At 37.6% G+C, this 27,316-nt stretch overlaps 1 protein-coding gene across 1 annotated transcript in view; it reads right to left on the minus strand.

The window, feature by feature from the left end:
• The window catches only part of FOLH1B (folate hydrolase 1B), a 72,429-nt gene that overhangs the window by 38,396 nt on the left and 6,717 nt on the right, over positions 1-27,316 (minus strand). Inside the window, exons 3-7 of the mRNA XM_018043532.1 lie at positions 24,862-25,048; positions 19,576-19,677; positions 7,854-7,979; positions 5,170-5,356; positions 869-962 (exon numbers count right to left, since the gene is read on the minus strand). Coding sequence (XP_017899021.1) covers positions 869-962; positions 5,170-5,356; positions 7,854-7,979; positions 19,576-19,677; positions 24,862-25,048 — 696 coding nt within the window. The remainder of the gene's footprint in view (positions 1-868; positions 963-5,169; positions 5,357-7,853; positions 7,980-19,575; positions 19,678-24,861; positions 25,049-27,316) is intronic.

Raw genomic sequence — 27,316 nt, forward strand, 5'->3', positions numbered from 1 at the left:
TCACAGCACTGTTTACAATAGCCAAGACATGGAAGCAACCTAGATGTTCATCAGCAGATGAATGGATAAGAAAGCTGTGGTACATATACACAATGGAGTATTACTCAGCTATTAAAAAGAATGCATTTGAGCCAATACTAATGAGTGGATGAAACTAGAGCCTATTATATAGAGCGAAGTAAGTCAGAAAGAAAACCACCAATACAGTATATTAATGCGTATATCTGGAATTTAGAAGTATGGTAACAATGACCCTATATGCCAGACAGCAAAAGAGACACAGATATAAAGAACAGACTTTTGGACTCTGTGGGAGAAGGTGAGGGTGGGATGATTTGAGAGAATAACATTGAAACATGTATATTATCATATGTGAAATGGATTGCCAGTCCAGGTTCAACGCATGATACAGGGTGCTCAGTGCTGGTGCACTGGGACAACCCAGAGGGATGGGATGGGGAGGGAGGTGGGAGGGGGCTTCAGGATGGGCTTCATGTACACCCGTGGCTGATCCATGTCAGTGTATGGCAAAAACCTTTACATTTTGTAATTTGCCTCCAATTAAAATAAATTAATTTTTTTTAAACTAAAAAAAAAAAAAAAGCACAGTGGATCAAATGATTGTTACAATCCCTGAAGTTGATGATCTGGAAAGACTCACTTTCATGATGGTATTTCACTTTAATATCAGCGTTTAAAGCAAATACAAGATTATAATCACAGTTGTATAAAACGGTGATAAAATTATACATTCCACCCACCACAGAGAACTTCGGTATGGAATAATGAAGATAAAAGCATGACACCTGAAGAATGTTGGTAAAGAGAATTACTCAAATAGCCATCTGCTTGTTTCTTACAAACTTACTCCAGGAGCTTCTGTGCATCATAGTATCCAATTGGATGAACAGGAATGTTTGGAAGACCGACAGCCTCTGCCATTTCACGTCTATAAGCATATTCTGAAAAAGTTGAACATATTTCTAATAAAAATGGAGTCCCTTTCAAAACATACTCTGTAAATCACACTAACGTGAAAGTCACTGTCATGTCTGACTCTTTGCAACTCCAGGGGCTATACAGTCCATGGAATTCTCCAGGCTAGGATACTGGAGTGGGTAGCCTTTCCTTCTCCAGGGGATCTTCCCAACCCAAGAATCAAACCCAGATCTCCCACATTGCAGAATTCTTTACCAGCTGAGCCAAATCACACTAAAACACACTTTTAAATTTCATATACTAAAACTGTTAAAATTAAAAAGACAGCGTCAAATGTTAACAAAAATGTGCTGCAACTGAAACTCTCATACGTTTCTTCTAAGAGTGTATATACTCTTTACAATCACTTTAAACAACTTCTTTGAAAATTAATGTTATATAGAAAATTATACCCTATGGCACAACAACTACATTCTTAGTATTTACCCAAGAAAGATAGAAACATATGTTCACAGAAAGACCTGCACAAAACTGCTCATAGCAGCTGAATCTCAGTAGCCAATACTGGGAACCATCCTGCTATTCATAAATAGGAGAATGAATAAGCAATTTATAGAGGAGTCTCATAACAGAATTCTATTCAGCAGGTAAAGGGAAGGAACTATCAATACACACAATACCATGACTAATCTCTACTTGTTATACTGAGTGAGTGCAGCAAAACAAATGATGAGGAAAAAAACCACAAATTTTTCTATGACAAGACAAACTAAGAAGGAAAAAGGATAACGTGCTCTGTTTGTGGCAGTCTTTGCAAGTGTGAAATGTGCGTCTGCAGAGTACATTAACCAGACCTCCTCAAAGTAGAATAATATTAACCTCTGAGATAAATGGATCCTTTCTTATGATGTCAGTATTGACACTTTACGGTTAATATTTCTTTTTCACACCATACACGGAGTCGTATTGACCACAGGCTTATTCTATACATGCGTTACTGGATCAAAATATCTTTAGTCAACTTTATGTATAAATCTAATCTGTCAGCATGATGCATAAATTCTTTTGTCAAAAACAGATAAAATTGCATCTCTAACTCCCGACCAGTGGAATAGTCTCAGAGCTTCTGAGAATCTGTTCCCTGGGTTATTCTCCTCAGTTTGGCATAAATAACATTCTCTTTTCTTTCTTCTTAGCTTGACTGTTACTTGATTTTCTGTCAACACACAAAGGAACAGATATAATCTGAATCAATTTATATGAAGTTCAAAACCAAACTAATGAATGACAGAAGATATCAGAAAATGGCTGTTTCTAGGGGTGGGGCTATGGTAAAAACTGACCAAAAATGGGCACCAGAGAACTTTCTGAAGTGACAGAAATGTCCTGTATCTTATTTTGAGTGACACAGATACATACAACTTTTTTAATTTAGTGAATTAATGCTTAAGATCTTTGCATGTTATTACATGTAAACTCTACCTCAAAATAAAAACACACATCCTGTCATTTCTCCAGATTTAAGAAAAATAAAAGCTATTCTTCCATTTTTTCCTCCAAAATTTCAAATCACAAGAAATTTATTGTTAATGTTCAGCTGCTCAGTCATGTCCAACTCTTTGCGACCCCATGGACTGCAGTATGCCAGGTTTCCAAGTCCTTCACCAACTCCCAGAGCTTGCTCAAACTCATGTCCATTGAGTCAGTGATGCCATCCAATCATCTTGTCCTCTGTCATCCCCTTCTCCTCCTGCCTTTATTCTTTCCCAGCATCAGTCTTTTCCAGTGAGTTGGCTCTTCACATGATATGGCCAAAATATTGGAGCTTCAGCTCTAGCATCAGTCCTTCCAACGAATATTCAAGGTTGATTTCCTGTAGGGTTGACTGGTTTGACTTCCTTGCAGTCCAAGAGACTCTCAAGAGTCTTCTCCAACACTAGAGTTCAAAAGCATCAATTCTTCCATACTCAGCCTTCTTTACTATCCAATTTTCACATCCATTCATGACTAATGGAAAAACCAGAGCTTTGACTAGACAGACCTTATTTGGCAAAGTAATAAATCTGCTTTTGAATATGCTGTCTAGGTTGGTCATAGCTTTTCTTCCAAGGAGCAAGCATCTTTTAATTTCATGGCTGCAGTCACCATCTGCAGTGATTTTGGAGCCCAAGAAAATAAAATCTGCCTCTGTTTCCATCTATTTGCCATGAAGGGGTGGGACCAGATGCCATGATCTTAGCTTTTTGAATGTTGAGTTTTAAGTCAGCTGTGTCACTCTCGTCTTTCACCTTCATCAAAAAACTTTTTAGTTCCTCTTTGCTTTCTGCCACTAGGGTGGTGTCATCTGTGTATCCAAGGTTATTATTGATATTTCTCCCAGAAATTTTGATTCCAACTTGTGCTTCATTTAGTCTGGCATTTCGCATGATGTACTCTGCATATAAGTTAAGTAAGCAAGGTGACAACATACAGTCTTGATGTACTCCTTTCCCGATTTGGAACCAGTCTGTTATTCCATGTCTGTTTCCAAATGTTGCTTCTTGACCTGTATACAGGTTTCTCAGGAGGAAGGTAAGGCAGTCTGGTATTCCCATCTCCTTCATAATTTTCCAGTTTGTTGTGATCCACATAGTCAAAGGTTTTAGTGTAGTCAATGAAGCAGAGGTAAATGTTTTTCTGGAATTCTTTTGATGTAGGTGATTGTAAAAGCTAGTCTTTTTATGGCAAAATGACATAATAATACATTACATGGGATTTTTAAAATTTAGAGCAATAATCAAAAAAGGGCAATGAATAGATAAAATAACATTGACAAAATGTATTCATTATCTCTAATTTTTTATGTCAGAACTATTCCATAATAAAGAGTGAAATTAAAAGAAAAATAAGAAAGAATAGGGCACAAAAGGGAATTCAACAAATGGAAGCCTCATAGGGATAACATTTCTACAATATCACCTTTTAAATCTGAGTATAGTAAACAGAAATATTCCAGTTAATCTTATTTTATGTTCATAATTTTAGCTTTGTATAACAAACAGAGCTTAGGAGAAGCTGCATTTTTTACAACTTGGCAATAAAAAGACTAAGTTAGTAAAGTTCAGATCGACACGATTTTATCACAGGATAATACGTATTGCTTAAAAAAACTATGACAATGTACTATGTTCAAAAATTTACAAAGCCAAACACATAAGCTTTAAAGGAGTCTACAATTAGAATCCCAGATGAAAAATAAATATGGAAATACCACCAATACTTTGGTAACCTACTTTATTCAAGTTATAAACCTTTATTAATTTTAAACCACACAAACTAAATGATGATGGATTTTTGTAAATGTCATCAAATAGCTGAGTACATTAAAAATATGCTCCAAGTTCCCTTGTTAATGATCTACTATTATATAGCAGGGCATTTCAGCGTAAGACAAATACATGGACTCTGGAGCCAGATAATCTGAATTTGAATCCCCACTCCTCACTTAATGGTGCAATGAACAAGGCAGACTGTTTACTTCTTTCTGGTTTCACATTACCCCTCTGTCAAGTAGAGATAATAATACAACAAAGTTTATAGGGTCATTAATGCATTTAAAAGCTAGAATTTTGGAAACACTCCTTGAAAGTGATCACTATTGTCTTTACACAGTAATGACACAAGAAGCATTTCCCAGACTCCATATTCAAAATATGCCATTTCATGGATTTATATAATTTGTTTTACTGTCCCTTATCTACAATTAGAAATTTTTTACAAATGTGAAATCCATTAATTGGGAGAGGGCATTTATTAATATTTGGCAACAAAACATGATCTGATATAAACTAATTTGGCAGCAGGATCTGACTTGAGCAGACAGGAGGCTATTTATATTATGTACCCTCTACTTAAAATAATTATTCATACATATGTTTACTGTAAAATATTTACATGCTTGCTTTCCACATTTTGTCCCAGCCTATGTGAATGTTATGCAGTAAGGTATATGCACCATCTTACTTTTAAATATCTAAAAATGTCTGCATTTCAAAACCTACCAGATGCAATGGTTCCAAACAAGGGATAAGGGACCCAAACCAATAATTTTCCGACTTCAAAACCCTTTATTTTTAGAGGCAAAGACAGTAAGAAAATGACATACTTTATCTTTTTGTCTAAGGAAATCTTTTGATAAAATCACTTCAAAATGTTAAAAGTTTCTGTGAGGATTGAAGCCTGAGCACTCACCATTTGCCGGGTAGCCAGGTGTGAGAGGGTCCCCTGCACCATTAAGATTTAAGATATTTCCACGCTGAACACCACCTCCAGGAAGATTCCAACCATCCGGATAGGCCTCCACCCCGGGAGCAAAGTAATCAGCAGGATCTGAGTACAAAATGATCCCTCTGGCCCCAGCTAGCTGGGCATTTTTAACCTGGAAAACAGTCTTTCTTATTTTAGGTTGGTTATTTCAAATTACACTTAAATAAGTAGCTAAAACTTATCTTCAGTCCTTACCTTTAATCCTTATGCTTACAACAAAGGACATCTCACAGAGAGTTGGTTTTGTCTTTTTCTTATGCAAGCTCTAAGACCTAGTTTCCAGGGCTGGATTAGCGCTTGGAGCAGATTTTTTTAAATGTACATATCAGTGGTAACAGGTTCCTGCTGTTTCCTTCCTCTCTAGTCTAGAAGCACAGTAAGCAAGTAGATTTCACAGACTAGATTCCCATTTCTTCTATGGTTGAAAGAGAATATTTTTTATATTAATTTCCCACAAAAGAGGGGAAAAGAAAATCAAGTGCTCTATGCGCTCACTCAGTCGTATCTGATTCCTTGTGACCCCATGGTCTGTACCCACCAGGCGCCTCTGTCCATGGGACTTCTCAGGTAAGAATATTGGAGTGGGCTGCACTTCCTACTCCAAGGGATCTTCTCGACCCAGCAATCAAACTCCTATCTCTGGCATCTCCCGCACTGGCAGGTACAATCCTTATCACTATACTACCTGGGAAGCCCCAGATCGAGCGCTCACTATGCTACCCGCGAAGCCCCAGATCGAGCGCTCACTATGCTACCCGGGAAGCCCCAGATCGAGCGCTCACTATGCTACCCGGGAAGCCCCAGATCGAGCGCTCACTATGCAACCCGGGAAGCCCCAGATCGAGCGCTCACTGTGCTCCCCGGGAAGCCCCAGATCGAGCGCTCACTGTGCTCCCCGGGAAGCCCCAGATCGAGCGCTCACTGTGCTCCCCGGGAAGCCCCAGATCGAGCGCTCACTGTGCTCCCCGGGAAGCCCCAGATCGAGCGCTCACTGTGCTCCCCGGGAAGCCCCAGATCGAGCGCTCACTGTGCTCCCCGGGAAGCCCCAGATCGAGCGCTCACTGTGCTCCCCGGGAAGCCCCAGATCGAGCGCTCACTGTGCTCCCCGGGAAGCCCCAGATCGAGCGCTCACTGTGCTCCCCGGGAAGCCCCAGATCGAGCGCTCACTGTGCTCCCCGGGAAGCCCCAGATCGAGCGCTCACTGTGCTCCCCGGGAAGCCCCAGATCGAGCGCTCACTGTGCTCCCCGGGAAGCCCCAGATCGAGCGCTCACTGTGCTCCCCGGGAAGCCCCAGATCGAGCGCTCACTGTGCTCCCCGGGAAGCCCCAGATCGAGCGCTCACTGTGCTCCCCGGGAAGCCCCAGATGGAGCGCTCACTGTGCTCCCCGGGAAGCCCCAGATGGAGCGCTCACTGTGCTCCCCGGGAAGCCCCAGATGGAGCGCTCACTGTGCTACCCGGGAAGCGCCAGATCGAGCGCTCACTGTGCTACCCGGGAAGCGCCAGATCGAGCGCTCACTGTGCTACCCGGGAAGCGCCAGATCGAGCGCTCACTGTGCTCCCCGGGAAGCGCCAGATCGAGCGCTCACTGTGCTCCCCGGGAAGCGCCAGATCGAGCGCTCACTATGCTCCCCGGGAAGCCCCAGATCGAGCGCTCACTATGCTCCCCGGGAAGCCCCAGATCGAGCGCTCACTATGCTCCCCGGGAAGCCCCAGATCGAGCGCTCACTATGCTACCCGCGAAGCCCCAGATCGAGCGCTCACTATGCTACCCGCGAAGCCCCAGATCGAGCGCTCACTATGCTACCCGGGAAGCCCCAGATCGAGCGCTCACTATGCTACCCGGGAAGCCCCAGATCGAGCGCTCACTATGCTACCCGGGAAGCCCCAGATCGAGCGCTCACTATGCTACCCGGGAAGCCCCAGATCGAGCGCTCACTATGCTACCTGGGAAGCCCCAGATCAAGTGCTGGTAACTTTCAAAACTGCTGTGTATAGACTGGCTTGTCTCATTACCTCTAACAAAGAATTAACACCAAAATTTAATTTAGTAAATATTTTCAAAGATAATATTTAAAGATACTAAAGACTAACAACAAATCCAATGTACGCTACTTCACAGACCACAGGGACAAGGTGTAGGTATGGAAAAACCTGTGCTGTTCTCCTTGAACTTCTACACTGGCCAAATTCCAATGACCCACTTTAAAACCTGCCTATAAACTAGCACATGTACCCTCCCTATTAGGCGGGAATGGTAAAGAGTATGGGAAAATCATGGTCATCAAAAAATTGTAAGGATGTGGTTCTACCCATGTAAGACACAATACGAAAAACAGAAAGTGTTCGTCCCTCAGTCATGTCTGACTTTCTGCAACCATATGGGCTGCAGACCACCAGGCTCTTCTGTCCATGGGATTCCCCAGGCAAGAACACTGGAGTGAGTAGCCATTCCCTTCTCCAGGAGATCTTCCTGAGCCTGGGATTGAACCCAGGTCTCCTGCATTGCAGACAGATTCTTTACCTGTCCCAGCCACCAGGAAAGCCCAAGATACAATATAACTTTTTATTTTTATTGAAAAGAAAAACAAAGAGTTGTTGTTGTTTTTACCTTATTTCCTCTGAAAATTTTCCCATATCTGGCAATCAGAATCTTCCCAGAGCAATTGATTTTCATGTCCCGCTCTAGTTTAAAGAAGTCTTCAGTTTGTGCATAGTTAACATACACTAGGTCACCCTGTTGAGAACATAGATGACTTAGTACAAGAAAGATTTCATAAAAGAGGTTTCTCAGCATGAAGACTGTTCTGCGTTTTTGAAAGAGGAAAGAAGCAAGACGACGTAAGAGGGTCAAAAAAGCCTCTGGTAAGAGATTCAAGGGAGAAATGAACTTGAATTGAGAAGCCAATTAGCTGGATACAGACTTATTAATTAAATATTAAGTCTGTTTATGTCAATGTCTCCTCCGTAGTGACTATAAAACTATAGAGAAGCATTCCCCAGGAAAATGCACATAAACATACACACTGTCCCATGCAATTTGAAGGGGGCCAGGTACCCTAAGGTTAAAAAGCCCTTCAAGAGAGCTTTATTGTCTTTGAAGTATATTCACAATGCATCTTCACACAACCAGGTAAGAAATAATTGTCAGGTAATGCCACTACTTTACAAATTTGGCTTCATATCATTATAATGATCACAAGCAAGTCATCTGTAAAATGGCCTGTTAGATTAGATCAGTGTTCTTCACGCACTTTTTTTTTTTTTTTTTGCTTACCTATTTCTTAAAAGTTAATTTTGAAAAGCAATGTATCTCTCCTTTATTTTTAGGTTCACATCTGAAATTGTTTGTCATATCTTTAAGTTGCCATAAAGAATGCAATTTCCAGAACATTATAAATATTAACATTTTCAGAAGCAATTTTACCTCTTTTATTTATATCCAAAAGAATTTAAATAATATGATGATTTATTATTCAACATCATTCAACAACATTGTAAAGCCACACTCTTAAGTCAGAATTTTATCATCAAGTTTTCTCCTTGAGCTCCTTTTCCCCCTTGCCTAAAGCATCTTACTATATATACACTAAGGTGACAGCAGGGTGTCCTGCCTAGATTCCTCTTCATTGAAGATGTCCTTGCTCCAGAGAAGAAGGCCCTCTGCAGGCCATCTTCAAAGTCAGTCCTTGCTCAAGACCAGTTACACACAGCCACTCTGCTCGAGGTCATGCCCTTCCAGACATGCTCAATGACTGATCCATGTGGGAACAGAAAGATCTGGTCATCTCTGTCCAGTCCAGGGCATTCTGAAGGGCTATTCTGACTCCAGAGCAGCCCACTGGGTCAGTTGAGGCTGTCCTTGAACTATCATTGACGTGCAATTTCTCCCTCTGTGTGTTCCAGCTTCCTTCCCTCCCTGCCACAGATATTGATCCCAAGAGAACACTCCTTAATTAACATCTAGCATGGCAAATTCCATTTCAGTTTCTGCTGCCTAGAAATCTGGATAATGCCTGTAAATCTTAATCACTGCCAAACCTGCCTTGATTAAGAATGCATGTGTATAGTGTTTAAAAATATTTATTCCCTATGGTAAGCTGTACATGTTAGGAAAATTCTTCAAGTAACTTACTATTATAATTATTAGCAGTATCAAAGTGAGTCTAAGCGTCATTACAAACTTTCATAAACAATGCCTAAGCATAAAATTTTGCTTGGAATACAACTTTCAGTGCTATGGGATGTTAAAACATTTGGTCATAGATCTATGGATGAATAAATTATTTCCAGAATACGTCAGGACTATCAGTTCTATTCACATTTCTCATTGTTAGACATGTTTTGAGAAATTTTAGGATATGAATGAAAAAAATGTTGTTATGGAATTTTCCCTGAATTATTTTCATTCTTTCCAAGTCAAAACCCCTAAATCTCACACTGATCTGTTATCCAAGTTAATTCTAATGGTATTAGCTGGAAACTCAATTAGACTCATCTTTAATTTTGTTCAACTATAAACCATTTAACTTGACAAATTTACGTCACCTAGCTATTAGAATCTTTTACTAGCATCTCTTTGTTTGGAGGCCTAGAGATTTTTTTTCTACAACTCAGAGATGTTTCAGGATGGATGAGTGATATCTCTCATTCATAAAATAAGAAATAAATAATTATAAATCAGGGAGGTGGGAACAGGGGACCAGCAGAGCCTTACCACAGGCTAGTTCTCAATTCTATGAAGAGTCCACTGAGAAACAAATAATGCGACTGTTTTATTTTAAATGAGCCTATATCTGCCTTTGGAAAATCTTTACATACCCTAGTGTTTGAAGTCCCCATCCTACACTATTTCTAATATACTATCCCTGTCTCATGCTATTTCTAGTATTCCATCATTTTATTTTGGTTATTGTTTTCCTCTTGACTATGTCTCATAACATGTGCACAACAAATTTATAATGTATTGCAATAAGGTTGTTTCCAAGATGACTCTCGGATTCCTTCCACAAATACATTGAAGACATATCATTCTAGGAACTGCAGATACAGAGAATCCCTGTCTTTGAAGAAACTTACGTTCATGTGGAAGTCAGAGACAATAAATCATAAAAGTAATAAGCAAATTGTATACAATATTAAAAGGTGATGAGTTCTATGAGAAAAAAATTAAGTTTAAATATAGTAAGCAAACGGACCTTGTACTCAGTTGCATGCAATTTCAAAAAAAAAAAAAAATGAAGAAAGCTTATTGAGAAAGTGACATTTGAATCTTTGCTTCAGGAAAAGGATTACTTTTAGCTATTATTTTTCTTCCCCAAATTGATGCAAGATTAACAAAGTATTGATGATAGCACTGTATGTCTGGTTTATAATCATTAGCCTTCTCTAGAGCACACTTTTACGCCAACTGTGAATACACAGCCATTAACCAATTTGGTTCTAGTGAATTCTGTTTAGCATAAACGTTCTACTTGAAATTTATTCATATTTAATATCACCAACTTTGGGAAAACTGACTACTTCTTTAAATGCCTATAAATTGTAGCTACCTTTTAATCTGCACATCTCACAAGACAAATCAGGAGGCAGAAGGGACAGGAGAAGAAATTAGTTTGAAAATGACAAAAAACTTTGAAAATGAAAACAAGTGTGGGCAGACAAGTCCTCTTGGCACTTCACAAATGCAAGCTGTCATTGCTAGTTAGAAAAAATCTTTGTTTTCAGACAATGACCTTCTTGTAAAATTTACACTGCACAATTGTTCTATAACTGGAAATAATTAACAATGTTGCACTGTTAGAATTTTCCATTTCTTTCAAGCTCCCATCTTCCTGCTCTTGTTAATAGAGATAGAATTGGGACATAAGACCAATGGTTCTCAAAGCATGGTTCCTGAACCCAGAGTCAATACCATCTAGGACCTTACCAGAAACAAACCCTCAGACTTCACCCAAGATCTAGTGAAATTTAGGGGGTGTGAATCAGAATCTGTGTTTTATAAGCCCTCTAGATTATTGTGATACAAGCTAAGTTCAAGAACCACTGAATTAAACTATAATTACAGACACTGTTGAATTGCTAGTTTCAAATAACCTAAAGCAAAACTTCTCTGATAGCTCAGTTGGTAAAGAACATGCCTGCAACAGCAGACCCCAGTTCAATTCCTGGTTTGGGAAAATCCTCTGGAGAAGGGATAGGCTACCCACTCCCATATTCTTGAGCTTCCCTTGTGGCTCAGCTGGTAAAGAATCCACTTGCAATGTGGGAGACCTGGGTTCGATCCCTGGGTTGGGAAGATCCCATGGAGAAGGGAAAGGCTACCCTCTCCAATATTCTGGCCTGGAGAATTCCATGGACTGTATAGTCCATGGGGTCGCAAAGAGTCGGACACAACTGAGCCACTTTCACTTTCAGAGGATTCAGACGTAGATCCACAGACTGCGTGTGCTTAGTCGCTTAGTTAAGAGCAGGATCCTCTGTCCTTAGGGATTCTCCAGGCAAGAATACTGGAGTGGGCAGCCTATCCCTTCTCCAGGGAACTTCTCACCCAGGAATCGAACCAGGGTCTCCTGCACTGCAGGCAGATTCTTTACCAGCTGAGCTACCTGAGATCCATAGATGCTCACAGTGAAATATCCTAAGAACACATACAGACATACCTAATTAAAAAACAAAACACTCCACTGCCTGGGTTATACGTAATCCAATGAAACACACCAGCCAGCAAACCAATTTAGTATTTGGATATACACAAGTTCTTGGAGATTCCCTTGGAGAATCACGTGTATCTTCCAGCTTCCCACTAACGTAGAAGAGTTTAAATCTACTTGAAAGAAATGAGTTAATCATCTCTACAATATAATTTTCTTATGAGTAAAATAATTCTGTCATAACTGGACAGTTGCATTTCAAAGAATCAAACTGGACCACTTTCTCACACCATTAAAAAAAAAATTCAAAACGGATTAAAGAGTTATATGTAAGACCTGAAACAATAAAACATCTAGAAGAAAACATAGGCAGCCCACTCTTTGACATCTGTCTTAGCAATATATTTTTTTTTGGATAGGTCTCCTCAGGCAAGGGAAACAACAGCAAAAGTAAACAAATGGGATGACCTCAAACTAAAAAGTTTTGCACAACAAAGGGAACTAACTCTTAATACAACTAAAAGGCTGTCTGCTGAATGGGAAAATGTATTTGCAAATGATACATCTGATGAGAGGCTAATATCCAAAACATACAAAGAATATAAACAAACAACCCGACTGAAAAAATGGACAGAAAACGGAAAAGTCATTTTTCAAAAGAAGACATACAGATCACCAACAGGCACATGAAAAGATGTTCAACATCATTAACCATCAGGGAAATGAAAACTAAAACCACACTGAGGGACTTACTTTCCAAGCAGTCCAGTGGTTAACACTCTGTGGTTCCACTGAAGGGGGACAGGTGTGGTCCCTGGTCAGGGAGGAACTAAGATCCCACATGTTGTGAGGCACAACCAAAAAAAGAAAAAACACTGTGAGATATCACCTTACACCTATCAGAATGGCTATCACCAAAATGACAACAAACAACATGACGGTGAGGATGCAGAGAAAAGGGAACACTCTGGCACAGCTGGTAGGCTTCCCAGGTGGCTCCATGGTAAAGAATCTGCCTGGCAATGCAGGAAATGCAAGAAAAGATCCCTGGGTCAGGAAGATCCCTTGGAGGAGGAAATGGCAACCCACTCCAGTATTCTTGCCTGGAAAATCCCATAGACAAAGAAGCTTGGCAGGCTACAGTTCATAGGGCTGCCACGAGTCAGACATAACTGAGCGCACACACACTGGCATGGGCAGTCGCTATGGAAAACAGCATGGTGGTCCCCTCCAAAATTAAAAATAGAACTGCCGTACAATGCAGGAATTCCACTCTTGGGGAATATCCAATCCTGGGGTATTTATCAGAAAACAAAAACACCAATTCAAAAAGACACATGCAACCCTATGTTCACTGCATCATCATTTACAATAGTCAAGAAATGGAAGCAACTTAAACTCCCAACAAGGAAGAGAGATAAAGAAGATGTGGTAAATATAATCTACAATGCAATATTACTCGGCCATAAGAAGAATGAAACCTTGTCATTTGCATCAACACGGATGGACCTAGAGGGTATTCGGCTGAGTGAAATTAGTCAGAATAAGAAAGACAAATACCTGATCACTTGACTTATATGTGGAATCTAAAAAACACATGAATAAACAAAGCAAAACAGTAACAGTCATAACTACCAACTAAGCTGGTAGTTGCCAAAGGGGAGGGAGTGAAAGGATGAGAGAAATATGTGAGGGAGATTAAGAAGTATAAACTTCCAGTTACAAAATAAAGAAACAGGTATGAAATGTACTGTCTAGAGAATATAATCAGTAACTATTAATATATCATCTTTGTGTAGTGATAGATGGTAACTAGACTCATTGTGGTGATCATTTGGAAATATACAAAAATAATGAATCATGTTGTATAACTGAAACTAATAGAGTGTTATGGGTCAGCTGTACTTCAAAAACAAATGGATAGAGATCAGATCTGTGGTTACCAGAGATGGAGGGTGAGGGGTACAGGGTACTGGACAAAGGCAGTTCACGGGTATAAACTTCCAGTTAGTACTAGACTTGAAATGTATAACATGGTAGATAAAATTAATTCTGCTGTATCTAATATATGAAAGTTGTCAAGAGAGTAAATCCTAAGAGTTTTAATCACAAGAAAAAATTTTTTCTGTTTCTTTGTATCTTTATCACTAAATTTATTGTCATAATTTTGTCATGATGTATGTAAAGTCAACTCATTATGTTGTGTATCTTAAGCTCGTTTAGCTTGCTTAGTTGCTGAGTCGTATCTGACTCTTGTCACCCCGTGGACTCTAGCCCGCCAGGCTCCTCTGTCCATGGGATTCTCCAGGCAAGAATACTAGAGTGGGTTGCCACTTCCTTCTGCAGGGGATCTTCCTGATACAGGGATCGAGCCCATGTCTTCTGCATTGCAGGAAAATTCTTCACTACTGAGCCACAGGGAAAGCCCCAAATTTATATCTTATTGACATACCAATTATATCTCAGTAAAACTAGAGTCCCTTGGACTGCAAGGAGATCCAACCAGTCCATTCTGAAGGAGATCAGCCCTGGGATTTCTTTGGAAGGAATGATGCTAAAGCTGAAACTCCAGTACTTTGGCCACCACATGCAAAGAGTTGACTCATTGGAAAAGACTCTGATGCTGGGAGGGATTGGGGGCAGGAGGAGAAGGGGACAACAGAGGATGAGATGGCTGGATGGCATCACCGACTTGATGGACATGAGTTTGAGTGAACTCCGGGAGTTGGTGAGGGACAGGGAGGCCTGGCGTGCTGCGATTCATGGGGTCGCAAAGAGTCAGACATGACTGAGCAACTGAACTGAACTGAAAACTAGAAGAAAACAAATGAAAAAACAACAAGAAACAAAAAACAATGTACAAAAACTAATTGGGGAATTTTCATTGATTATAGAGTAAACCCACAAACTAATGAGCACTTATCTTATAAAACTGTCTTCCCAACCAGAAATATGATCTTCTTTATACGTAATATTGTCACTGCTCAAAAAATTTCACTATTCTTCAACCAGTTCACACTCATTTAATAATTTTTACAATTCATTTTATATTTGAGGGCTATTTTAATACATATTTGTTATATTTTCTGCTATTATATATCATTTTTCCTTATATTTAATTGGTAATATCAAGGCTATTTTTAAATAAAGAGTTATTAGTATTTTGGGGATATTCTGACTGTATCACTGTAAATAAAGAATGAGGAAATTAAGAAAGACCCAAATTGTGAAAATATAAAGAGAACACTGGACAATGTCACAATAAAAGAATTCTTTTCAGTAAAAAGCATTATAGACAACATGAACAAATATGAATAAAATTAGAAGCTGTTTGCAATATTTAAACCAATATGGTATGAGTAACTAAAATATTTAAAAAACCACTGAAGTTAGAAAGAAAATGGCCAGAAATTCAACAGGAAAAGATGGCTGGTAATCATTTCACAGCATTAAAAAAAAAAAACAAAACACAAAAACAGAATAACTAACAAATAAGTGTGCTTAGATATGTATGATCTCATTTTTAATCAAAAATGTGAATCAAAATTAATTGAAACAATAACACAATTCAGTTCAGTTAAGTTGCTCAGTCATACTCAACATTTTGTGACCCAAAGGACTGCAGCACACCAGGCTTCCCTTTCCATCACCAACTGCTGGAGCTTGCTCAAACTCATGTCCACCAAGTCAGTGATGCCATCCAACCATCTCATCCTCTGTTGTCCCCTTCTCCTCCTGCCTTCAATCTTTCCCAGCATCAGAGTCTTTTCCAGTGAGTCAGTTCTTCACATCAGGTGGCCAAAGTATTGGAGTTTCAGATTCAGCATCAGTCCTTCCAATTAATATTCAGGGTTGACTTCCTTTAGGATTAACTGTTTTTATCTCCTTAGTGTCCAAGGACCCTCAAGAGTCGTCTTCTCTAGCATCACAGTTTGAAAGCATCAATTCTTTGGTGTTCTGCTTTCTTTACGGTCCAACTCTCACATCCATACATAACTACTGGAAAAACCATAGTTTTGACTATATGGACCTCTGTCGGCAAAGTGACATCTCTGCTTTTTAACATGCTGTCTAGGTTTGTCATAGCTTTTCTTCCAAAGAGCAAGCCTCTTTTAATTTCATAGCTACGGTCACCATTTGCAGTGATTTTGGAGCCCAAGAAAATAAAGTCTGTCAGTGTTTCCATTGTTTCCCCCATCTATTTGCCATGAAGTGACTGGGACAAATACCATGATCTTCGTTTTTCAAAAGTTGAGTTTGAAGCCAGCTTTTCACTCTCCTCTTTCACCTTCATGAAGAGGCTCTGTAGTTTCTCTTCACTTTCTGCCATAAGGGTGGTGTCATCTGCATATTTGAAGTTATTGATGTTTCTCCCAGCAATCTTGATTCCAGCTTGTGCTTAATCCAGCCTAGCATTCTGTATGATGTACTCTACATAGAAGCTAAATAAGCAGGGTGACAATATAGAGCCTTGACATAACTCCTTTCCCAATTTGGAACCAGTCTATTGTTCCATGTCCGGTTCTAAGTGCTGCTTCTTGACCTGCATACAGATTTCTCAGGAGGCAGGTAAGGTGGTCTGGCATTTCCATGCCTTTCAGAATTTTCCACAGTGTTTAGTGATCCACACAGTCAAAGGTTTTGATGTAGTCAATGAAACAGAAATAGATGTTTTTCTGGAACTCTCTTGCTTTTGCTATGACCCAACAGATATTGACAACTTGATCTCTGGTTCCTCTGCCTTTTCTAAACCCATTTTGAACATCTGGAAGTTCTCAGTTCACGTACTGTTGATGCCTGGCTTGGAGAATTTTGAGCATTACTTTGCAAGTGTGTGAGATGAGTACAATTGTGCAGTAGTCTGAACATTCTTTGGCATTGCCTTTCTTTGTGATTGGAATGAAAACTGACCTTTTCCAGTCCTGTGGCCACTTTTGAGTTTTCCAAATCTGCTGGCATTTGAGTGCAGCACTTTAACAGCATCATCTTTTAGGATTTGAAATAGCTCAACTGGAATTCCATCACCTCCACTAGCTTTGTTCATAGAATCACAGAAAACTAACCAAGCTAATCACATGGATAATAGCCTTATCTAACTCAATGAAACTACGAGCCATGACATGTAGGGCCACCCAAGATGAATGGGTCACGGTAGAGAGTTCTGACAAAACCCGGGCCACTGGAGAAGGAAATGGCAAACCACTTCAGTATTCTTGCCTTGAGAACCCCAAATTAACAAAACAACACAATTAGATAGGCAAAATTTAGAAAGTTATATAACCTCAATTGTTGATGAAAATGTGAGGAAAAAGGAACACTCATATATAGTGTTGCAAGGAGCAATAAACTGCTGCAGTCTGAACATTCTGAAATGTAGTATTCCTTACAAACTGGCAATCCACTACTGGTTTACTGTACACAGAGAAACCCTTGCAAGCCCATACAGGGACATGTATGAGCACATGCTCTCCACACTGTGGTAATTTAGATTTAGAGGCAAACCACATGTTTGCCACTAAGAGAATGGATAAGCTACATGTGGTGTGCACATAAAATGGGGTACTATGCAACAGGAAAAAGTAATGAACCACTCTGACATAAAATAGATTTTTTAAAAATAGCTAATTGAAAATAGTCATGGACCAAGACCTAAGGTATAATATTATTTGCATATATTTAAAATATACCAATCACTAATAAGCCCATGTTTTTATAAGAATACATACATTCCTAAAAGTATAAATACATTACAGATGGTGGCAGGGTGTAGGGGATGTGGAGAAAAGGAATGAGATTGAAAATAAGGATAAAAGATGAAAGGAAAGAAATTAAATTAGGAATCTTACATGGACCCATGATGGTAATGTGCCTTACCCAGAAGATAAAGTCTATGTAAATTCTAGACACCTGAGATCTAAAATATATTATCTCTTCATTCCCATTTTTTATATCCTTTATTTCTATGTTATATCAATTATGAAGTAACTACAATGACTATAAGGAAACTATTTATGTGCAAATTTGGGGGAGAATTTTTCTAATATTGTGCCGTTAACTATGATGTTAACTATTCATTTGAAACAAATTCCATACAACTATAGAAAATATTCTAAACCTGTGAGAGTTTTTAAATATGTTAATCAAATGCATTAGAAAATAATAAAAAAGAGTATGTTTTTAAACTCTACATATTAAAAAATATAGCATTGCCTAATATTAAATCATAGGTTTAATAATTAACTAAAAACATAGGTTTATTGCCTATGTTTTTACAATAAACATTAACTGACTGGTGAAGTGTTTTAGTCACTCAGTAGTGTCTGACTCTGCAATCCCTTTGACTGTAGCCTGGCAGGCTCCTCTATCCATGAGATTTTCCACATAAGAACACTGGAGTGGGCTGCTATTTCCTTGGAGCTTTAAATATTAATTCAGTTCTAAATGTAAATTTTTTACTAGGGATGTTTCTGATAATAGTCAAGTGTCTATCTCTCTACTGAGTGATATTTACCTCAATATTCCAACTTCTTGGAATATCCTAGGTACCTCAAACTCTATATGTCCAAAACTGAACCTGCTGCTGCTGCTAAGTCGCTTCAGTCGTGTCCGACTCTGTGCGACCCCATAGACAGCAGCCCACGAGGTTCCCCCGTCCCTGGGATTCTCCAGGCAAGAACACTGGAATGGGTTGCCCTTTCCTTCTCCAATGCATGAAAATAAAAAGTGAAAGTGAAGTCGCTCAGTCATGTCCGACTCTTCGCGACCCCATGGACTGCAGCCCACCAGGCTCCTCTGTCCACGGGATTTTCCAGACAAGAGTACTGGATGGGTTGCCATCGCCTTCTCCAAAACTCAATCTACCTGATGTCAAATACTATAGCAAGAGAGGGAACATTTTAAAAGACATTAATAAATTATATTCAACTCTTTCAAGCTTAGCTTTCTTATAAAAAAAAAAAAAGTACTATCCAAGAATCTGGGGATTTACTGTGAAAACTCAGATAAATATGCACACTGCCTTATTAAGTAAACCATACAAATTTTCTAAAAAGGATACCTGTATTCTTCATTTGAAAATGGCAACAATTTCAAATTCTCATTCAGGTTCTTTATAAAATTAATCCAAGTCTTACAACGGTAGCAAAATATGTAGTGTTTTCATATGGTGGAAAATAATTGGCAATAAAAAAAGAAAATCTATGGATAAGTGCAAAACAGGTGAATTTTCACAGGTCCTATACTTACAAATGCTATCAATTCCATTTATGTGAATTTCTAGTATAGGCAAAACTAATCAAAAGTGGCCAAAAAACAAAAAAAAACTGGAGAATGAGAATGACTGCCTTGGGAGTATGTGGGGCTGACTGGGAAGGGGCTTAGAAGTACATTCTGAAGTGACAGCAATATTCTGTGTGTAGATGGTGCTTTCATTACATAGGTGTATGCATTTGTCAAACAAATGTTCACTTTGGATATCCCCATCTCAGTGCCGTAAATTTTATCCAAAAAAACACTATGAACACAAAATGTATATTCCTTCTTATTACTAAGACATTCTATTTCTTAAAATTAGGAAAAGATAAATTTGGATTGCATCAAAACCCTCCACAATACCCTTTTAATTATTGCCTGCATGTACAAGGAAGTTCTGTTCGTTATTTTTATCACGTGCATTTTTACCTCTGGCATTCCTTGTGGAGAAAAGGCACTAAAGGGTGGCACAACGTCTGAGACATTTTCATATCCTGGAGGAGGTGGTTCAAATAACGATGTGTTGAAAATCTGGAGAAGCAAAACATAATAATCAGAAGCAAGTCAGGTAAAGCTTAATTACTACAGTCAAGCAAAGAAATGTGTATGATCTCTTTCGCCAGAAGAGGGTTAATCAAGACTTCTTATTTTAAAGATGCAAATCAAAGAGCCAGCCCTGTGCTAGAAGCTGTGAGGAGTTCAAGAGGTGAATAAACTACAGAACCTCAGAGGGTCTACAAGCACCAGCTTTTGATTTAGAAGGAAAAGTTCACTTTCCAAATAAAAAAATAACATCATGTAGTGTTATTAGTTGGAGAAGGCAATGGCAACCCATCCAGTACTTTTGCCTGGAAAATCCTATGGATGGGGGAGCCTGGTGGGCTGCAGTCCATGGGGTCACTAAGAGCTGGACACGACTGAGAAACTTCACTTTCACTTTTTACTTTCATGCATTGGAGAAGGAAAGGGCAACCCACTCCAGTGTTCTTGCCTGGAGAATCCCAGGGACTGGGGAGCCTGGTGAGCTGTTGTCCATAGGGTCGCACAGAGTCAGACACGACTGAAGCGACTTAGCAGCAGCAGTAGCAGCAGTGTTATTAGTCACTTATAAAAATGCTAAGCTAATTACTTATAAACAAATTAAAGGTTAAATTCAATTCTAACCAAACATAATTTTTCAAGTGTATCACTGACACTGTTAAGTGGGAATCAATGTTATTTTACTTTCCAAACTACTAAAAGAAATATAATTAATAAAATTAACCATTGCCCCACCCACAAAAAAGAAAAGAAAAAAAAAGAGAGAGAGAAAAAGCAACATTAGGGGGGAAAAGTAAAAGTAAAAATAAGTATTATTTCTGTAAGTCAGTAATAACAATTTTTTAAATTTTTTAAAAAAGCTTAGTATGTCAGACTAGATAAATTCAACTGTGTACCATTTTACAAGAAGGTACTTAAACATATGATCACAGTAAGTCTGAAAGTAACACTGCAGAAAAAGAAACACTAAACAAATACAGTTTATGTCTAATGGAAGAGCTCCAAACTACAGTAATTGACAGAATTCAAAACGGAAATAAAAATAATCCACCATTATGGTGAGAAAATCTAATATTCCTTTCCTAGTAATTGATAAAAATAGACAAAATGAGAGCACATCAAGGATAAAGGATATTTTAGCCAAACAATTAACAAATTTTAACTAATAAGCAAATATGAAATTATTAAATTCAAAACTGAAAATATTTTTTTCAAATAACAAGAGAACATTTATAAAAATTGATGACATAATAGACTGTAAAGAAATGACTGCAAAGGATTAGAGTCATACAAATTACAATTATTTGATCACAATGTAGTTAATCTAGAAAATCAGATTTTGTGAGATCTAGTTGAAGGAGTTCTTAGAAGGAAATGTATGGTTTTAAATACTTATATTAGAAAAGAAGAAAAGCCCAACATCAATAAATTAAGCATTCAATTGAAAATTTACAAAGAACAGCAAAATAGAGACTAGGAAGGTAAAGGGGGAAGTTAAGAAAAATATATAATATAAATAAATAATATTAGGAGTAGAAAAACAGGCATATCTATAGATCTTGCAAAAAAGATAGTAAGAAAATACTAGGAAGAACTATGCCAATAATCAAAAACTTAGATGAAATGGAAAAATGCATTTTAAAAAATTAAAACTGACATAACAGTGCATTTAAACAAATCTAAATACTCTCATAACTAAAAAGAAATTGAATCAGTAGCTTAAAATCTTCCATAAATCAAAGTATCAAAACCAAGTGGTTTTCCTTTGATCTGAAATACTAAAAGATTTTTTAAATACAACACAACCTATTTCAGAGATTAAAAACTCATTTTATAAGGCAAGTATAATTTAGAAATTATAACTGAATAAGCAAATTGCAGAAATACAGGCCAAACATGTTAGCAATAAATGTATACAGATATGAGTTGAAAACTCTACTACAGACTAATATTATACATTTCAAAATGTAAACTAATCTATTACATCATGTATCATAATTATCATTATGAAAAAGAAAACTTATATGTTCATCTCAAAAGTTATCCAGAAAAAGAAGAAATTTCTGATAAAATTCAATACAAATTCATGAAAAAAAATCTTAGTGAACTTGAAAAGTGATTTAGTGCATGCTGTGCTAAGTCGATTCAGCTGTCTCCAATCTCTGTGATCCCGCGGACAGAAGAGCATACTGGAGTGGGTTCCCATGCCCTCCTCCATTGGATCTTCCCGACCTAGGAATCGAACCCACGTCCCTTATGTCTCCTGCATTGGAATGTGGGTTCTTTACCACTAGTGCCACCTGGAAAGCCCTGAATTAAGGTAACCTGACATAAATATCAAAATTAAGGTGAAACATTAAAGGCATTCAAGGCAAGGACACCTGCTTTCTTCACTTCCTTTCAATATTAAACTGTAGGTCCTGGCCAGTGCAGTAATTTAAAGGTGCTGGGAGATGGAGAGTGAATCTGAGCTGATACTATATTAAAGCACCAGTTACCTCCTTCAGATGCTAACAGAATCTAAAATGAAACCAAATCAACTACTACTCTTCAAAAATTCCCACATCTTCCATTTTTCCTGTAATTCTTCTCTGGTCCACATGGAGAACAAACTGAACTGAATCACTGGGGAAAATTCTAAGAAAAACTATGCTAAAGCGCAGTAAAAATCCACCTTGAGACAAAGTCATCACATCACCAAGTCTTTCAGTCAAGGAAGCATTCAAGCTAGTCTCACTTGATTAGCCTTTATGGTAACCTTCAATTTTACAGCATCACTGAGCAGGTGGACTTCACATCAAATTTATGAGTTATTCCAACAACTGGGAAAAGCTTCTTATGGTCAAGGAAATGACTCTTTTGGGTGACTTCATCAAAGACAGACAATACACCAGTGAGCAATGTTCACTATCCAACATTCACTAACATAGCCTCAAAGTATGTATTCTGAGTATAACTAAAATAATTTTGGTTTACAAATTTTTACTTAACTTTTGCAACATAAAAAGGCAATATATATATATAGTTCAATCTATATGGCACATTGTCCCTACATAAATAAAGGAAAAATAATGCATAATATGTGTTGAAAACATTTCTGGTAGAATCTATAAAATATTAATCATATTTGTTATCTGTGGGAAGGGGAACATGTCTGCGCCATGCAGGGCAGTAAAGTTCATAGTTTACCTAGCTTGGCTATGAACGGTCAGTTACATTAATTGATCTGGGAGATTGGGACCCAGTAAGAGAGCATCTGTAGCTGGGGCAGAGGGGTGAGAATAGAGCTGACCTGTCATAAGGTCAAAAGAAAATGCTTGAATCTGAAACACAAGCAATACAAGCACATCATTTAAAGAAACAGAAGCAAATATCAAAAGAATCAGCTCAGGGCTGAACAGTGATTCCCTCAGGGAAGAGGGAAATAGGGAAGAAGCAAGGCCCTTTGAAGAACTGTGTGAATATTTATGTACAGATATAACTTAGATAAAAACAAAATTGAATTAATGATATAACTTTCAAAAAAGTTAATAAGCTTTTGGCAGCTAACCCCATTCAGGAAAACCTCCAAAATAAAACTTCTACATTATATGTTTATGTTACGGGACAGGCTTTAGAAATTTCATAAATGCTTATAATAGGAAAAACAAATAATGAAATGGAATAAAAGCAAAGGTAGGGATGAAACTGGGAAGTGAAGAGGAAGAAAAGAGAAGAAAAATGAAAGTTTGTTATTTTCCTCATTGTATACAATCACCAAATTTGAGAAAGCAAATTTGGTTGAATGCATTTTTTTTAACCTTAATATTTATTTTTTTAAAATTTTACAGTGTTGTTTTCGTTTCTGCCATATAACAATGCAAATCAGTCTTAATTATACATACACGTCATTACAGAGCACCAGACTGGGCTTGCTGTGCTACACAGGGACCTCTCACCAGCTGTTCATCTTAAACCGATAGTGTGTATATGTTGATGCTACTTTCTCCATTTGTCTCACTGTCTCCCTCCCTGACTGTTTCCACGTATTTTTTAATATCACTGGCATTTTACTATGTGATCAAATACTCTTCCTAAATATACTTTTTAAATAATTATATAGATAATGTCACCATTTATAAAGGCTATGGAATTTTATGGAGTATAATGGTATTCCCCACACCAACCTTAAAAATATTTTTATAATTGTGAAATGGTTTGAGAGTATTTTTAAAAGTTAAACTGTATTAACTACTATAATTTTAAAAGAGTGAATATGTCAAGTTTCAACTCATATTAGGAAATTTACCATGGGATTATATCACTGACTGCAAAATAGCATATTAATCATTAAGAAGAAGCTGATTCATCAGTCAATAAGAGGAGGTGATTAAAAATTTGTATGTACAAAAATCACAGGATATTTTGTGCTGACCAATCAAACTGGATACATTTGAAGCTATATGCAATTTAGAAGCTCCAGAGAAGGGGACTCAAGAAAGCTATCTAGAGGAAAAGGGCTATTTTAGATATGGATATGGTAGCTCTAAGGCAAATAGTGATGAATATATGAGTTATATTTTATGAGCTTTCATATTGAATATACATCATGATATGAAATATCTCAACTACTTATATCATCTTCTTTTCCAATTATGTGCCCTAACTAGCAAAGAAGACTGTAAATTTTTAGCATAGATGTAATTCTCTAGTATTTCTCTCCAAACTCGCTTCTTTCTAAATGCCCACCCCCAAGTTCTGGGTACACAGCTGAATACATGATCATAGGAAATATAATCATGAATTACCAATAAAAACCTACTGGCTCAAACAACACATCTCTCAATTTCCTAGCATCCTCATATTGATGCATGATCTTTTATCATCTGAACCAATCAAAAGTGTATCTAATTTAGCTGTAGTTTACTAACATATCATATTTTGTTAGTGAACAATAGTTAAAAAGAAGAAAATAGCAACTGTCATCAAGCATCAACTTCTCAGAATCTTTTCAACATCACATTAAATTCAAACATCATTAAGAAAGAGTTGGCACCAACAATAAGATCATTAAAGGCATCATTCACAAGCATCAATACTCATTTCTATCAGTGTTTGGAGATGGCACAGGGCATTCTTTTACAGAAGACATTTCAAAAGAGAAGATGGGGGAGCTTATTTTTTCTTTCTTTTTACCTCATTTCCATCTTCATCAATTATTGAGATGTAGTTGGGAACAGTCTCATTTGGATAGGACAACAGGACATCATAATGGGCTAACTCAACAGAATCCAGGCCAAATTCTTTCCACTGAGCTTGAATTTCCTTTGCAAGCTGGAAGTTTTGTTCTGTTCCAGCTAAATGTGGTATCCGTGTAAAATTACTGTTGAACAAAAATTGAAAGTGGTTAGAAATTGTTTAGTTAGCCTTTGTCTTAAATCAACAACCAAATAAAGCAGATTTACATTAAAAAAAAATACTTTTAAATGCTACACCATAAAAAAGCAAAGTGGTACCATTATCAAGTCAAATAGATTTTAAAGTGTGTTTTAAAATCCTCATGCTCTAATTTGTACTCATTCAAGAGAAAAATCAGAAAAACTGATCTTCATAGAAAATTGGTAAGTGTACGCCTGTAGAGGATCTCTCCATATTAGATGAAGAAAGTGTTCTATTCTTTCCTTAAGACTCAGGCATATTTGAACTTTCATGGAATTATCTATTCATTTTACCTTGTAAAATATAATTGGAAAGTAAAAAATATTTTCAGCCAAAGATCAAGCTGTGACATTCCAAGAACTACTGATAATCACATTTATTTTAAAATAATGAACATTATAGCCAAGTGAGAAACCTTTTGACTAGCAACCATTTTAAATTGCCTTCTTTAAGAAGTAATTTGGACATATTTACACACGCTCAAACTGAATCTTTTGTACTCCATTCACCATGCATTCTAAGTATAATACTAAAAATCAACAATGATAATTAGTCTGACCAAGAATATCTTTAACAAATAACAAACTATGTGGCTAAAATTTTAGCTACCACAAGTATTTTCAAGAATAGACTAATTTCTCATTTAATATGTGTAGATACTGGGGCTTTTGTTTTAAAATTCTCTTTCTTGGAAATTTGTTGTTTCCTTGAAGATTCAGTTCACTGTTATTTTCAATTTAAGTAGTTTCAAGAAAAAAAATCCCATATGACAAAGCATCATGTGTCATGAAATGACATTTATTCATTTCTAGCTTATAAATGTCCTGAGCTTCATCAAATTCTCATTCTAATTATATAGGTTTTTCTAAACTCAACCTACTTCCATTCTTAGAGTGATTTAAAAAAAATAAATAAATAACCAACATAGCTATAGTCATCCTAATTTCAAGTGCTGAATCAACTGTGTATCTTAAAAAAAAAATAAGGGAGGAAGAGGAGTCCTGGGATTAATTTTATAATTAGAGTAAAATCATTTAAATTTTTATTTACAAAAACAGTACTACAATTCTCATTCAATAAATATTTAGAAGTTTAAAACCCTACATATGATTTCTAATGTGCATTTGCAAAATACAATAATGAAAAGAACACAGTTTTAAGAGGCAGCTGAGGCATCTATGCATTTCCTCATCAACCTGGAAAGAAAATATTACACAGCCAACATGTTGCTCTTTTATTCCCTATTACACAAATCCAAACTGTAACATAAATAAAATAGATGCAAAGTATGCAAATTTCCTGAAGTCCTAGCTATAACTCTATTCTTACATGAATAATTCTTACATGAATTGTTACAGGGGGCTTGACCCTGCCCACACAAACACACACACACAGGAGATCATTATCAGACTTTATTATCAAAATGACTCCCCTAAAACTAAATTCCCCTGCCAAGATCATGATGAACCTCTCTATCCAAAAAGCCTTATTCCTTTTTCTCATTCAGTCTCTATTCCTGTCAGGATTAAGGAGTGTCAAAGAAAAAGGCAGATTGAAGCCAAGTAGTACCTCGAAGGGCCCTCCCAGATACAAAAGCCCCACAGAGCCCCCCGTTTATATTTTGTAGTAAAAGGCTTTAATCTCCTAGGCCTTCCCTGAGTTCCAAAGAGCAGACACAAGCAATTACTATTATGGAAGTGAGTGAATACAGAAATAAAGGAAAAGTGGTAAAGCAAGAAAAGTAATGATAGTTTAAACAATATAACAATCTGATGCATATCTTTGGGCTGTTCTGCAGAAACTGAGAACCCCACATAGCTGGAGTATGGTGACTACGTGCTGACCACAGGACACAGACCTGAGACTACTCAGAACCACAAAGTTGATGATTCAGATTTCTGAAACATCTTCTGGTTACCTTATCACCAACCAATCAGAAGAGAGTCCATGAGCTGCAACCAGCATCTCAAATGTTGTCTTTAAAAACCCTCCCCTTGAAAGCCATCTATGATTTCCGGTCATTTGAGTATGAGGTGTCTGTTCTCTCTATTTGGCCCCCTATAATAAACACCGTACTCCTTCACCTCAACCCAGTGGCAGTAGATTGACTTTGCTGCCCAGCAGGCTAGCAGACCCAAGTTTCATCAGGTAACATGAGTGAAATTCCTGGTAAAAGTTTTGTTTTTATCAATTGACATACAACAAGCATGCT

This window comes from Capra hircus, chromosome 29 (genome assembly GCF_001704415.2).
Source record: "Capra hircus breed San Clemente chromosome 29, ASM170441v1, whole genome shotgun sequence".
NCBI lineage: Eukaryota > Metazoa > Chordata > Mammalia > Artiodactyla > Bovidae > Capra > Capra hircus.